Source organism: Bos indicus x Bos taurus, chromosome 3 (genome assembly GCF_003369695.1).
Source record: "Bos indicus x Bos taurus breed Angus x Brahman F1 hybrid chromosome 3, Bos_hybrid_MaternalHap_v2.0, whole genome shotgun sequence".
Classification (NCBI taxonomy): Eukaryota; Metazoa; Chordata; class Mammalia; order Artiodactyla; family Bovidae; genus Bos; species Bos indicus x Bos taurus.
The window spans coordinates 8,928,421-8,942,777 of record NC_040078.1 but is presented as its reverse complement, the minus strand read 5'-3'; the positions used below and the strand labels follow the sequence as shown (position 1 = coordinate 8,942,777).

At 41.5% G+C, this 14,357-nt stretch overlaps 1 protein-coding gene across 1 annotated transcript in view; it reads right to left on the bottom strand.

Annotated features, from left to right (window-relative positions):
• Positions 1-366: 366 nt before the first annotated feature.
• Positions 367-14,357, bottom strand: part of CD48 (CD48 molecule) — a 30,504-nt gene continuing 16,513 nt past the window's right edge. Inside the window, exons 2-4 of the mRNA XM_027528430.1 lie at positions 6,037-6,330; positions 2,654-2,917; positions 367-603 (exon numbers count right to left, since the gene is read on the bottom strand). Of these exons, the coding sequence (XP_027384231.1) occupies positions 524-603; positions 2,654-2,917; positions 6,037-6,330 (638 nt within the window). The 3' untranslated portion in view covers positions 367-523. The remainder of the gene's footprint in view (positions 604-2,653; positions 2,918-6,036; positions 6,331-14,357) is intronic.

Sequence of the window (14,357 nt, the reverse complement as noted above, 5' to 3'; positions counted from 1 at the left end):
TGATGTTAAGAGGAAGTGATCTGTGATAGGACAGTTTGTTGAAAGGGAAACTTATCTTTTAGTGACCCTATCAGCTCCAGGCCCATGAAGAACCACAGAGGAGGCAAACAAAGAGCAAAAATTCCCATTGTTATGCTAGTGGTGGGCCTGGGAGCTCTTGCCATCCTGTGATGAAAGACCATGGTGAGAGAGCTTAGTCGATTTGTTGGGTTTTTTGGATCCTAGGATTCAACAATCAATTTTGACAATTATAGCATTGTTTACTGAAACAAAAAAACATTGCAGAATACATTCTTGCCCACTTTTTATGGGAAAGTACATATGTACATATATGCTACAAAAACAATTAGAAAATACAAAATAAAATATTACTGAGATTATACAAATTTTATTTGAATCTCCTTTTAAACATCTCAGTCCTTTCCCCTATTCCATATAGCCAGAGCTTCGGTCCTGGTTAATAGCCGATTGCCAATGAGGGAAAAATCTTGCATTCTTGAAGTTTCACTCTAGTTAGCTCTTCTCAGATCCATAGGAGATTGAGAAGAGTGGTTACAATGATCACTAGCCAAGTTGCTGTCCGAGCTACTTCAGAGGAGGAGGCTGAAAGAGTAAGAAAATGCAAGACATTTAGGTGTCCTGATTAATTTGTTGAGAAGGGGAAGGGGTGCTGGACATTGGCATGGGAGCTTCTATAGCAAGGGAATGTATTTCCTTTCTGAATCCAGACACAGTGTCCCCTGCACATCCTTTTTCCCAGATGAGCAAGAGCTCAACCTCCCAGATGTAAAGTAGAAAGAACACAGAAATCCTTTCAATATTACTGGTTTAGCTGAGTCCTGTACATGAAGATTATCTTGGCATGTCTGTGGGCCTAGAAAAGAATCATTCTCCTACACTGGACAGCAGTTAAGTAGGGCAGACCTTCAAGTGCAGTAGTTCATATGTATGCTAAGTTTAGGGGAGAAAGGTTTGCCTGTTTATCCACACTACCAACCATCAGTACCAACTCAGTGGGGAAGGAAAAAAAAAAAAGGAAACTAAGAGATATAGAAGTATAAAGCAAGGGAGAGGAGGAGAGGAGAGTGATAAATATGGAAGGGCAATTAAGGATGCTCTTCTAGGATAATTTGGGTAGCTGAAAAGTAACAAGATGGGCTTAGACCTTCAAAAAAGAAATGTATTATTGCTTTCATCCTCTCTGTGAATGGGCAGTCACTTTCATTCTATAAAGAACAAGGACTGTGTCTCTTCCTTTTTCTGGATCTCAGGATATGGTGTTGATGTAAAGGTGATTTTAGAACCACTCAGCCAACTGGTGGTCTCATGGTCAGACACCAAAGTCTTATATTGGATCTTCGGTGGTGGAAAAGCAGGGTGTATCATGAAAGACTAGAAGAGACATGACCACTTGGTTGGGAAGAACACAGAACTTATAGTTTCTATAGTTCATGTATGGGAGCAGAGGCAAAGAAATCAGTGTAGGTGAGCAGAGTAGACTGGGTCCAGGAAGACCATGGAAGAGCCATGTTCCCAGGAGCAACGATCCCTAGTGACTGGGTGTGAAAAGGATCTCAGGTAAATGTTGGCACCACAGGTATGAGTTATTCTGGAGAGATTTATACACCAGGGCTTGGGGATGTGATTTCAGGGGTGTGAAGAGTACAGGGCCTAGAATGCTGAAGAGAGTGATTCAAATTTATCAAGTGGCCCCCCAAATCCCTAGAGTCTCTATAATTAAAAGGACTTGGTGGATCTAATTTAACTACCACTCACTGAAGGCTTCTTAGATACTGTGGTAGGTAGTTACCTGTATTGTCTAATTTAATTCTCAGAACAGTACGCGATAAGAACTATTATTTTGTCTTATTTAAGAAGGACATGACTTGGAGAAGCTAAGTCACTTGTTTAGCTAATAAGTAATAGTCACAGGATTAATCCCAGGTGTGATTGATTCCAAAATCTATAATTGTAGCTACCCCACAATGGGACCTGTGTAGGCTTGAGAGAGAGCCAGGAGTGATGCTCTATTGAGTGGGGCCTCCCAGGAGACAGAGAAATCTGAAACATGAAACCCAGAGTTTGCCTTTCCAACTTTATCAAGGGGCATACACCTGGGGAAGAGCAGAAAATCTCAGTCTTAAGGCCAGGTTCTCTTGCTCACCACTCGTTCCCACTCATGTTCATCCACTTGGCCCTTCTTTCTTTTGCTCCTCACTCCTGATTAACCATTTCTTGGCCCTTCTTTCCTTTGCTGTCTACCAGAAACACATTTATGTTGCTGCACAACAGTATCTGGACTGTTCCTCTACTTGCCTTTTTCCTCCCTACTCACCTTGAAATCTCAGATTATCCTGCAAGGACCCTGCCCTCAGATTCCAGGACCATGCACTTATTAAAGCAGGGAAGGAAAAGGGGACATGAGAGCCCTTTGCAGGTGAGGACACTGAGCTCCACAAAGGTGAGGGAAGCTTGCTGGGAGACCATGTCAGAGACACAAGAGAACCCAAGTCTACCACACCTCACTAGTTCCTTTGGGATTCTCCATCAAACTCTATGACAAGTGGATGGAAAAGATCCCTACACTTTTCTTCATTCAAGAGAAAACTAGTTACCCTGTGCCCACCTCAGCTCCCTTGGCAGTGTCTCTTACCTTGTACACAGGGTGAAGTGAAGTTGATTGTGCTGTTTTGGCTGCTTACAGGATTGCTGACTTGGCAGGTATAAGACTTTGAGTAGTTTTCTGGCGTGTGGACCACTTGAAGCACACTGCCCTGTAGCTGTTTTGGAAAGGACCCTGATTCCCAATACCAAGTGTAGTTTACAGATTGGTCCTGGATCACACAGGATAGCATCAGTTTGCAGTTGTTCATTTCCCATAGCTTCTTGACTGTTATGACAGGCTTCTGTACAGGGTCTGAAGATGAAGATGTTATAAGATGAGACAATAGGTTTATGCATTTATGAAGCTTTTATGCTGGGAGGTTTTAGCCAACAAAGTGCAAAGGGAGGTCCTGAGGAGCAGCCATGGAGAAGAGGGCCCTGTAGAGGGAGCTAGTGAGCAGCTTTGACCTCTGTAGGCTTCAAAGGGAAAGAGCTACTCCTTGGCGTGAAGCTAAACTGGATCCAGAAGAGGGAGCCAGTTACCCAGAAACAAAATGGAGTTATGCCCATCTGTGGGCCAGAAAGAACAGCAGAGTTTTAGCACAGAGATCAGCTAGAGTTGAACTTGATATCCCAACTGGCTGAGCTACTCAGGGCCCCTTCTCTAGAAATGACCCACACTTGGCACCTTAGCCCATCAGTCAATCCTTCAAGAGTTCTTGGGCTCAGACACAGTGAGAGTCCTGGGGTAAGAGATACTGCTCTACACCTTTCCTGAACTCTGGCAGAACTACAGAGAACCTCATGGACCTCCTGGTGCAAGCTGGTAGTGATGAATTGCATCTGTTAACTTTGGTATCTCAGTGCCTGCCACAGAGCAGGTATTTTGATGAAAGGGAAAGGTGAATGGATGTAGGGATGGATGTGTGTAGGGATGAAGCAATTATGCAATAGAAAAGACAAAATACTCACTTTACAGTGAGACAAGCTTGGGTCCTGGACTTGACTCTGAGAGAGTGGCTCTGAGAGGCAAGACAACTAACCCTCTGAACTCCTTCTCAAATGTAAAATGACCCTACTTCATAGCACAATGTTAGTAAGATACAGTGCCATCATCTATGAGTAAGTGCTTTTGCTGGGTGTGATGTATGCATGTTGAAGGTCACAGCATCATCACTGATTTCATCCTGCAGGCAGATGGGTTGAGATGTAATCCCATCATATGCTCCTTCCTTGACTAGGACTGCTTTACCTGAAATCCTCTGAGGTCTTTTCCTTCTGGTCAAGGGTAAAACACCTACAGAATCAATGCAGCTCAGAAGTCATAGGATTAAAATGTAGCAGAGAATTGACCCAATCAGAGCTGACTTCTGAGTTGTAGGTCTGTGAGGGGCAATGGAAGCTCTACCAATCTGACCTCCTGAACTCTAGTTCCATCTCCTCCATGAAACCTTATCACATTGCTGGACTCCTCTTGCATACTTTACATAAGCAGTATTCATATGCTTACTCATTTCCTATGGTCTGGCCTCAAGTCTTATAAACCTTCCGCATTTCCCATAGTAAGCAGTTCAGCCCTGAGCACTCCAGAGCCAGATGGAGCAGTCTGGTTCCAAGATGCCCCCTTTGAGCTTTAGAAATTCCTGAGCTGGACAGAAGGATGATCCTTCCACTAATCGCATCCTCAGAGCCTTATCCAGAGGCAAGTGTACTAAAGCCACATAAGCTTATGGCTTGTAGGATATTCAGAAATTTTGTAAGTTGGTTGTGAAATGAAACCGATAGCAGTTTACAGTTGGCTGTGATGGGAATATTTGCCACAAAATCTGGTAAATGATGTATATTTCAGATTTTTTTTTTTTTTTTGAAAATCACTGTAGGAACCTTTGAATATTTCCTGTTGCTAGTACATCTTGCAGTTTTAGGACATATGATATGCAGGAAGTGAGCAAGAAGGCAATTCTAGCCTCTTAGACCAGGGACCATCATGACCCATGTTAGTGGGACATGAATATATACAATTTCTTCATTCTTTGCAGCATTTTAGCATTTTTAAGGCTCCTCACCAGACACAAAATCTTCTGGCACATTTTTTTTGGTTATAATTTTATTATTTTTGACTGTACCATGTGGCATGTGGGGTCTTTGTTCCTCAACCAGGAATTGAACTCAGCACGCCCCCTGCAGTGGAAATATAGAGTCTTAACCACTGGACCACAAGGGAAGTTCCAGCATTTTAAAAGTGTTTTCACTTTCATTATCTACTTTGATTCTCATAACATCCTAAAAAGATATAATTATCCTCACAATATGATGAGGAACACAAGGATCTGAGGGGCACATCTCCCTTGGATGTCTGCCCAGCCCTCCTCCTCTAATAATTGACAATCTCCCCAAGAACCAAGTTTCTGCCTTATAAGCTGACTCTTTGGACCATAAGAGTTTAAATCACATACCTGAACCAAGATGGGCTAGTCAATTTCTCTTTCTTGAGAATTTAAACTAAGAGATATGAAAGCCTAGAGAGAGATAGTCTGTACTGGCAGGGATCCACTTTCACACTAAAGATTCCAGTGGCTAGAGGCTCTAGACTGGGCCAGGGTCTCATTCTTCCTCATCTTCAGTCATTTTCAACTCTTCTAAACTTCTTTCATTGCTTTAAGAAGTCATAGCTTTAAAAAAAAAATCTCCTCTTTTCTAAAGGTATATCAAGTTGGCCTCCATTACTTGCCATCAACAGAATCTTACCTAATGGGACAGAGATGTCAAGATCTATCTCCAAGGTCACACAGCCAGTAAGTGTGGTCCAGTGGTTAAGAATCTGCCTGCCAATGCAGGGGACATGGGTTCCATCCCTAGTCTGGAAAGATCCCACATACTGCAGAGCAACTAAGCCCATGCATTACAACTACTGAAGCCCACACATCCTAGGGCCAGCAAGCTGCAGCTACTAAAGCCCACATGCCTAGAACCCATGCTCCACAACCAGAGACCACCACATTGAGAAGCCCATGCACTGCAACAAAGAGTAACCCCCACTTGCCACAATTCAAGAAAGTCTGCATGGAGCAATGAAGACCCAGTACAACCAAAAAATCAGTTAAAAAAGAAGAACTCAGAACTTATTTGGATTGACCACAAGAGAACATGAAGAGAATAGAAAGGAAACCATCTTTATTGTCTCCTTCCTCTTCAAATCTTAGACTCTCTAATGTCAGAAGAGGTTTTAAATGTCCCAAAGTTATCTACTTTTGGGTCTGCTGGCCCAGACTCACTTCCAAGTGGAACTGGCTCCAGGAGAAATGGATTAAGCCTGTCCTGAGGTTTTTTTCTCCCCCTCCCATGGAGAGTCCCCAGAATCACCAGGAAGCTTTCCAGTGATCTGTCTGGGTCCCCAGAGTGGCGACTAGCCCTTTGGTTACCCTAACTCACCAAGCACCATTAGTGAGATCTTCCATTCCTTCTCGTCTCCATTGTCCTTCAGCACCCTCAGGAGGTAAGTACTGCTATCTTCCTTCTGGATATTGCGGATGAGCAGTGCGCCACTTTGAGGATGAAGCGTGGCCCTGTTCTTAAATTTAGTATTGAAGTACATAGGCTCATCAAATTCCCACTCTACAATCTTCTGGTCAGTAGTATAAAACCAGGTGAGTGACTTGTGGTTCTTAGGCAGATTGGAGATGTGTAGAGTCACATTGTCGCCAGGGATTGCATATTTTGAATGGCCTGCCAATGAAAGTCAGAATGAGTGAGACCCATTTTAGAGAAAGCAGAGCTGCCCAGTAGCCCAAAGCCTGGGCTGGTGGAACAAGGAAGAAGGGAGAGATTTTTGCTTGGGAGGAGAGAGTATGATCTTTATCAGAGGACCTGACCCCTGATAGGGAATTCAGTGAAAGCTAGAGCTTGAGAAGTGGGCATGGGGATAGGCAACGTGCTTATAATCCATCTAATTCTACCCTAGATGATAAAGAAAAGGGACACTGAGCTGGCCCTGCCTCCCTTCCTTACTCTCATACCAGAACATTTTCAAATAAAATTATAAGTCACATTTCCCCTCTGTGCTTGTGATCCCTGTGACTCAATTTAGTTCCCTAGCAGTGGCTTCCCAGTTGGCATTAGTGGCAGCTAGAATACACGTGCCAATGCAGCAGACACAAGAGACACGAGTTCGATCCCTGGGTTGGAAGACCCCCTGGAATAGGAAATGGCAAACCACTCCAGTATTCTTGTCTGGAAACTTCCATGGACAGAGGAGCCTAGCGGATCCATGTGGCTGCAAAGAGTCAGACATGGCTGAACAACGGAGCACACACAGCACTAGGCAAGAAGTAAAGGAGACACAAGGTTTGAAATGAAGGGGAATGAGAGTTATTCAGTGACAAAGTATTATAGAAGAGTGAGCATTTTACTAATAAAAATATCGTGCTATTTTTCTGGCTTTTGTGATCTTTGTATTTGTCAGCTTTTTAAAAACTTGTGACACATTGGGACTTCTGTTCTCATTCTAACTACATTTATTTTTGTTCCTATTTGTATTTACAGTTCTATTCTTTTTCTCGTGAGAGCACTCCAAATTGTATAAGCCTCAGTTCTAAAAGACCTGATTTCATGAAGGCAAGAAGAAAAGGATGATAGCCAGAAAATAAAGATGAAGGGAGGTCTGCTGACTCTTTTGTGAATGAAAGAAATCTATGTATAAATGTATAGAGTGAGAAAGAGCAGTGAGTGCTCAGTCACTTCAGTCATGTCTGATTCTTTGCAACCCTATGGACTGTAGCCCACCAGACACTTCTGTCCATGGGGATTCTCCAGGCAAGAATATTGGAGTTGACATGCACTTCTTTAGGAGATATTCCCGACCCAGGGATCAAACCCATGTCTCTTATGTTTCTTGCATTGAGAAATAGCAGTAGAAAGAAGCTAATAGGAAAGAGGAAAGGGGAAAGAGGAAAGAGGAAAGAAGCTAATAGGAAAGAGGAAAGGGAAAGAGAGTGCGGGGAGCGAGCTCCGCCTCTGGCAAAGGTCATGAGGAAGGAGGCTTGGCATACGCAAAGGCGGGATCAAGCCTCAGGAGTCTCCCTGGAAATTCTCGAGCAATCTACCCCCAAAACCAGAGTCTGCCTACTTTCTGCTTTGTGCTTTCACCTACACCTCTGACTTTACGGGGGGCTGTCCCCCACTACCTCTCTGAAAAAAGTTAGCTTACAGCTCCAGTTAATAATTCCTGGGTGTGACAGTGTTTAACCTACAAACTCCTTTGGAAATCCTCTAGCCTGCCTGAATAGGTTTTTCCGGCCTCATGTGATTGTTCAGAGCCTCCCAACTGTGAGAGGCAGGAGATGTTCTAAACTGTCTAAACACAGATTCTTTTGAGTAGTTAAAAGATTGATTAGAAATTGTATTGGTGAAGGGATTTTCACTTGTTGGGCCAATGTTTGCTGCTAAGTTTCCATATCCCTTACCTGCTGTGTCCCTGGCAGTGTATTGATTAATATAATTGGTGAAAGTAGTAGCTTTAATGTTTGTAACCTGGGACCCTTGAGTTAATTCTTTTTCTTGTTATAGCCCACCACACCTTTGCGCTGTAGGAATGCAACTTTATCTAATGCTTTTGGAGGGTGGCTCCTGACCAATCACCTTTAGAGAAAAATAAGTTTTCTGAAGAAAAGGTCTTAAAATGTTAACAGGCCTCCGGGCCAGAAGATGATGCAAATCACCTAACTTTTGCATATGGTAAGTTTGCAGGAAGAAAGCCTGGCTTGCTGCCTGACTCTACCCCTTCCCCCATTATCCTTTATGCATAACTTAAGGTATAAAAGCTACTTTGGAAAATAAAGTATGGGCCTTGTTCACCGAAACTTGGTCTCACCATGTCGTTCTTTCTCTTACCTTCTGGCTGAATTATTCAGCCTCTTTTCTCCACTGAATTTCCTCACTGAGCTATCCTTATTTCAGCCTCTTTTCTTCACTGAATTTTACTGAGCTATCCTCATTCTATTACTCTTTATATCCTTAATTAACATTTAATTAAGCAATTGTTTCCTGATCTTCGCCTACGCCGTCTCTCCTTCGAATACCCTGGATCAGCCGGGGCTGGTCCCCGGCAGGTGGCGCCCGAGACAGGGATTTTCGAAGGTAAGCTCCCCAAAGCAATCAGAGCCATCAGCCCTATTGCTCCCCGTTCTCGGAACAACTGGGTCACCAGCCCTCTTGTTCCCCCATGGAGCAGTTTGGGTGACCAGCCCTACTGCTCCTCCCTCGGAACAGTTTGGGCCATCAGCCTACTGTTCCTCCCCCGGAACAATCTGGGTCACCAGCCCTATTGTTCTTCCAGTGTTCGGGACGGCTAGGACCCCACTCAAGGGTGCCGCGGACCCCCCTGTAGGATAGACAGGGCGAGAGGAGTGGGAAGTGTTGAAAGTGTTAAAAGAGTTAGACTTAGAGAGAGAAAACGGTTTCTGAAGTTAAAAGGCCAAAGAAGAGCCTGATCTTTTAAAAGCTAAAAGCTTTATCTTCTATTATACTTAATTTTCTGACATGGGTAACACGAAACTAAGAATGGCAACTCTTTATGTAATCTTGAAACTGTTAAAGAGGCTACTGTTAATTTAGATACTTGGGTGAAGGTAAAAAACAACTAAAAACTTATCCTATAAATATGATTAAAAATGTTCTGGACCCTCGTCATGAGGCCGTGGGATAGTCTATGGGAGAGGCTATAGCGGTGGATGGTAGTGGGTCTCCACCTTCTGCGCAGATCATATTTTCTGCCATTGACGAAGAAAAGGAGGGAGACTGTGCTCTACCTCCGGAGGAAGGAGAGGGCTTACAGGACTCTGCAGCCGGGCGCCCTGGAGAGCCCCCTCCCCCTCTACACAAACCTTTAAAAATTTATCCAACAATTTCTGGTTTAAGGCGACTACTCCACCTCCGCTTGCACCTCCCAGGGCCTAAAAATTCCCCAGTTTACATCCAAAGTCTCCCAGAGCATTGCATAAGGCTGAAAAAGATAAAAAAGATTTCTTTTAAACAAAGGAGCTTTTTTAAAAAAAAATACACAATATACAGAGCCTGCTCCTTGCAGAAAACCCCCTCAGGGGGGCCTCACCCAAGCAAAAAAAAAGAAAAACAAACAAACAAAAAAAAAAGTGAAAAAGAAAAAAGGAAAGAAAATAGAGAAAGATCTAAAGATAGAGAAAGAGCTAGAGTGAAAAGGAGAGGAACGGAGAAGGAAGGAATCAGGGAACACAGCAAGATAGAGAAAGAAAGTTTAAAAAGGAGATAACAGAGAAAAAGATAGGGAGAAAGAAAAAAAAAGATTAGGGAAGAGAAGAGGGTAAAGGGAAAGAAACAAAAGAAAGAGAAGGGTAGCGAAAAATGAAGGGGGAGAAAAAAGTGAGAAAAGCAGGAAGAGAGGAAGAGAGAGACTGTAAGAGACGCTGTGACCAGGTGCCCTGGCGAGCTCCCCCCCCCACCCCCCCTGCGCAAATCTTAAAAAAAAAAAAAAAAAAAAAACCAACTTATCCACCACTTTCTGATTTAAGGCCATTGCTGCCGCCTCCGTTTGCACCTTCCAGGGCCCAAGAGTTCCCCACTTTGCCCCCAAAGCTTCTCAAAGTGTTGCCTAAGCCTGAGGAAGATAAAAAGTTTTTTGAACAGTGGAGATTTTAAAACAGACTGCGTGCACAATATGCAGTGCTCCTTCACCCAGGCTAAGAAAAAAGCGGACAGTAAAGGGATTTAGCAACAATATTAACCCCGATAGGATTCCAATGGGAGTGGCTGGCCCCCTGCCTGAGGGCATTGTAGGACTTGTGCTAGGGTGTAGCTCGCTTTCCTTTCAAGAAATTTCGGTGGTGTATGGTGTGGTAGATTCTGATTATATTGGAGAAATTATAGTTTTGATCTCGCCGCTTACCAAAACTGCAAATTAATAAAGGTCAAAGAATAACACAGTTTTTGCTTTTACCTTATCAGGCAGGAAAAAACTTGACTTCTCAAGCTAAGAGCCACAGAGCATTTAGATTTAGTGATCTAGCTTTTTGGGTGCAGGAAATTACAGCTCCAAGGCCTTTAAAAGATCTTTTAATTCAAGAAAATAAAATGTCAGGGCTATTAGACACAGGAACAGACGTCTCTTAACATTGCTGGGAAAGACTGACCCAGCTCCTGGCCAACACATACTACTGAAAATGAGTTGAGATTAGAGAAACTGGTATGCGGGGTGGGAATGCTGTAGAGAAAAAGGCGAGGGAGAGTTTAAAACCTTGAAGAGTAGTGAGTTCCCCGTTGCTGGAAGTATTCAAGCAAATATTAGATGGTTGCTTGTCATCTAAAAAGCTATAGACCAGATTTAGGTTACAAAACGATAACTGGAGAAGCTTATAAACATGTTGTGCAACACCTCTTTACTTACTTCTCATATTTGGGTCAGCCAAAAGTTTTAAAAAACTGATAATGCCCCTTTGAAGCTGCGGAGAGATTGTTTACTAACTTTAAATGATTTCCAAAAATTATTAGGGGACATTAATTGGATATGCCCACATTTAAAACTGACTACTGCAGATTTAAAGCCTTTGTTTAATTGCTTAAAAAGCGATCCTAATTCCAGTTCTAAGAGAAAGTTGACTAATAAGACAGACGGCTCTTGTTAAAGTAGATGAGACTTTAAATGATCAGTTAATTAGGATTAATATTACCAAAAGATGAGATTAAATTATTCTTCCCACAAAACATACACCTACAGGATGCTTGTGACAAAAAGGCCCATTGGTTCCATCTACCAGTGACCCCAAGAAAAATAGTTTTATCTTATCCCCGCTTGGTGGCACAATTAATTATAAAAGGAGGAAAAAAGAAGTGTGGAACTTTTTAGAAAAGAAGTAGCAAATATAATAATTTCACTCCATAAGGATCAACTGCAAGTCTTTTATAAAATAGTGATCATTGGCAAGTTGCCCTGATAGATTTCAGGGGTCGAATTTTGTTTCATTTGCCCTCAAGCCCCCACGGTAGTTAAAAGTTCAAAAATGTTAGATTGGCAGTTTGAGGATACCTGTGGAACTTTCCAACCGTATGTAGTTCCTATGCTCCCCTTTACCCTATGGGGGAGGGACGTGCTGTCTCAAATAGGAGATACTCAGAGGAGGGTTTTCTCAATTTCTTAGTTATCAACAGGTGGTACAATGAACAATACTTTATATATTGTTATAAATACGTAATATAAATATATTTGCCTAACTACAGTTTGCCTAATTAGGTATGGGTATAAATAAAACAAAATAAAGGTATACCTAATTCTCTTTATAGATCTATACTTACTTAATTTGTATATAAATCAATATATGTATTATATATATACTGTATAATTAAATGTATATTGCAGTAATATAATGTGTGTGGCTGATATTAATTGGTATGGATTGATGTGCTGTGATGATATATGTTCTGTATGCTGTATAATTATATATGTGTGACATGTATTACTGCAGTACATTGGTTTGTGTTGGTTGGTATTGGCTGTGTGCGTGTTGTATTGCTGTAATATATATGAATTAATATATTAATTATAAGATTAATTCAAGTATATTGATTTATATATATTGTATGTCAATAAGTTTATCCTTGTTGCCATATATAAATACATTTTGCATTTAGGTATATCTGTATACCAAAATGAGATAAGGAGGTTATACATTTATTTAAATTTATAGAGACCTAAACTAAACATTAGACCTAAATTAACATATCTCTAAATTTATATTGTTAAAATGTAAATTTTAAAAATTAAATTGACAACTGCTTGACAATTCCTTTGCCATAAAACCCCCATAGGTGTAATTGGGGTGGCCAGACAAAAAATTGGTTTTATAGCAAAACGGCCCCCTAGAGTGGGTCCATCTTCCCGCTCAAACTAAAAAGGTAGTGGCTTCTTATCCGGGATTGATAGCTACTTTGATATTAAAGGAAAAAAGTGGAGCATTAAATTATTTGGTAAAGAGCCATCAGAAATTGTAATTCCATGTAATAAAGAACAACTTGATGCTCTTCTAATGTTTGATGAGGACTGGCAGGTTGCCATAGGAAATTATTGTGGTCAAATTCTGCATCATTTACCTTCGCATGTTTTGCTAAATTTTATATCCAGACATCCAGTTATTTTTCCTGTCAGATGTAAACAATCTCCTATTCCAAATGCTCAAATAGTTTTTACTGATGGGTCAGCAAATGGTAAAGCCTCCATAGTTACTAAAAATCACCAAAAGGTTTTAGAAACACAGGAAACTTCAGCTCAAAGCGCTGAAATAACAGCAGTCATAGAGGCTTTTCCAATGTTTGCAGATGAGGAATTTAACCTTTATTCTGATTCTCAGTATATTGTCAGGTTGTTTCCACACATTGAAACTGCGGGTTTTGTCTGAAAATAAAACTACCATATTTCATTTGTTAACTAAATTACAGCAACAAATTTGGAAAACAAATAAAATATTTTTCATTGGACACATTTGGGCTCATTCCAGATTGCCCGGCCCTTAAAATGCCTTTAATGATTTGGCTAACTTGTTAACCAGAAATACAGTGGCTACTGTGATTGAAGAGGCCAGAGCCTCTCACTCACTTCATCATCAATACGCTACTGCTTTAAGATATCAATTCCACATTCCCAGAGAGACTGCTCAAGAAATTGTGCGTTCTTGCTTATATTGCCCCACTGTTTATAATAGTCTACCTATGGGAGTTAATCCTCGCGGTCTCAAACCTAACATATTCTGACAAATGGATGTAACTCATATCTCTTCATTTGGAAAACTTTTCTTTGTTCATGTAACTGCAGATACCTTTTCTCATGTCATTATTGCAACGTCTCGTACCGGAGAGGCAGTTAAAGATGTGATACAACATTTCTTTACTTGTTTTTCATATTTGAGCCTGCTAAAAGCTCTGAAAACTGACAATGCTCCTGCGTCTAAGTCTTTTCAGGAATTTTGTATAAAGTTTCAAATTAAACATAATACAGGTATCTCTTATAATCCCCAGGGACAGGCCATTGTTTAAAGAGCGCATCAAACATTAAAAATCCAAATTCAAAAACTAAAAGAAGGGGAGTTTAAGTATAGTTCTCCCCATCAAATCTTGCAACGTGCTCTTTTCGTAATAAATATTCTAAATACTGATCTGGCTGGACTACTGCAATGCTTCGTCATTGGTGCCTGGAGCAATTAAATGCAAAACCATTAGTCAAATGGAAGGACCTCCTCTCAGGACAATGGAAGGGTCCTGACCCATTATTAACTAGCGGTCGAGGATGTGCTTGTATTTTTCCACAGGATGCAGATTCTCCAATTTAGATCCAAGACAGGTTGATTCGCCATGTTGCAGACCCCCAGACATCCAGTTCCCCCATTGCTTCGATCACAAAAGAGAAGCCCGCCAGAAGGGGAGACAAGATAAACATTGAGATCCTGGCATGACCGATGGGGCTGCTGCAGCGCGAACTCCAACCAGAAAAATAATTCTACTTATTCTGTTTTGGCTTGTCTACCCTCTCCTTATGTGTTTCTCTTTACCAATGGTTCTGGAAAACTTAATGTACATGTGACTTTCACTGGTGGACCCAATGTAGTGACTTGTGAACAATGCATGCTCTCATTTTGTTTAAACCCTCAATATAATGTTTGCTCTTTGGTAGTGTTACAATGTCCACCTTATCTTATGATGTAACCACTTATTGATATAACTATAGTCTTGCTGTG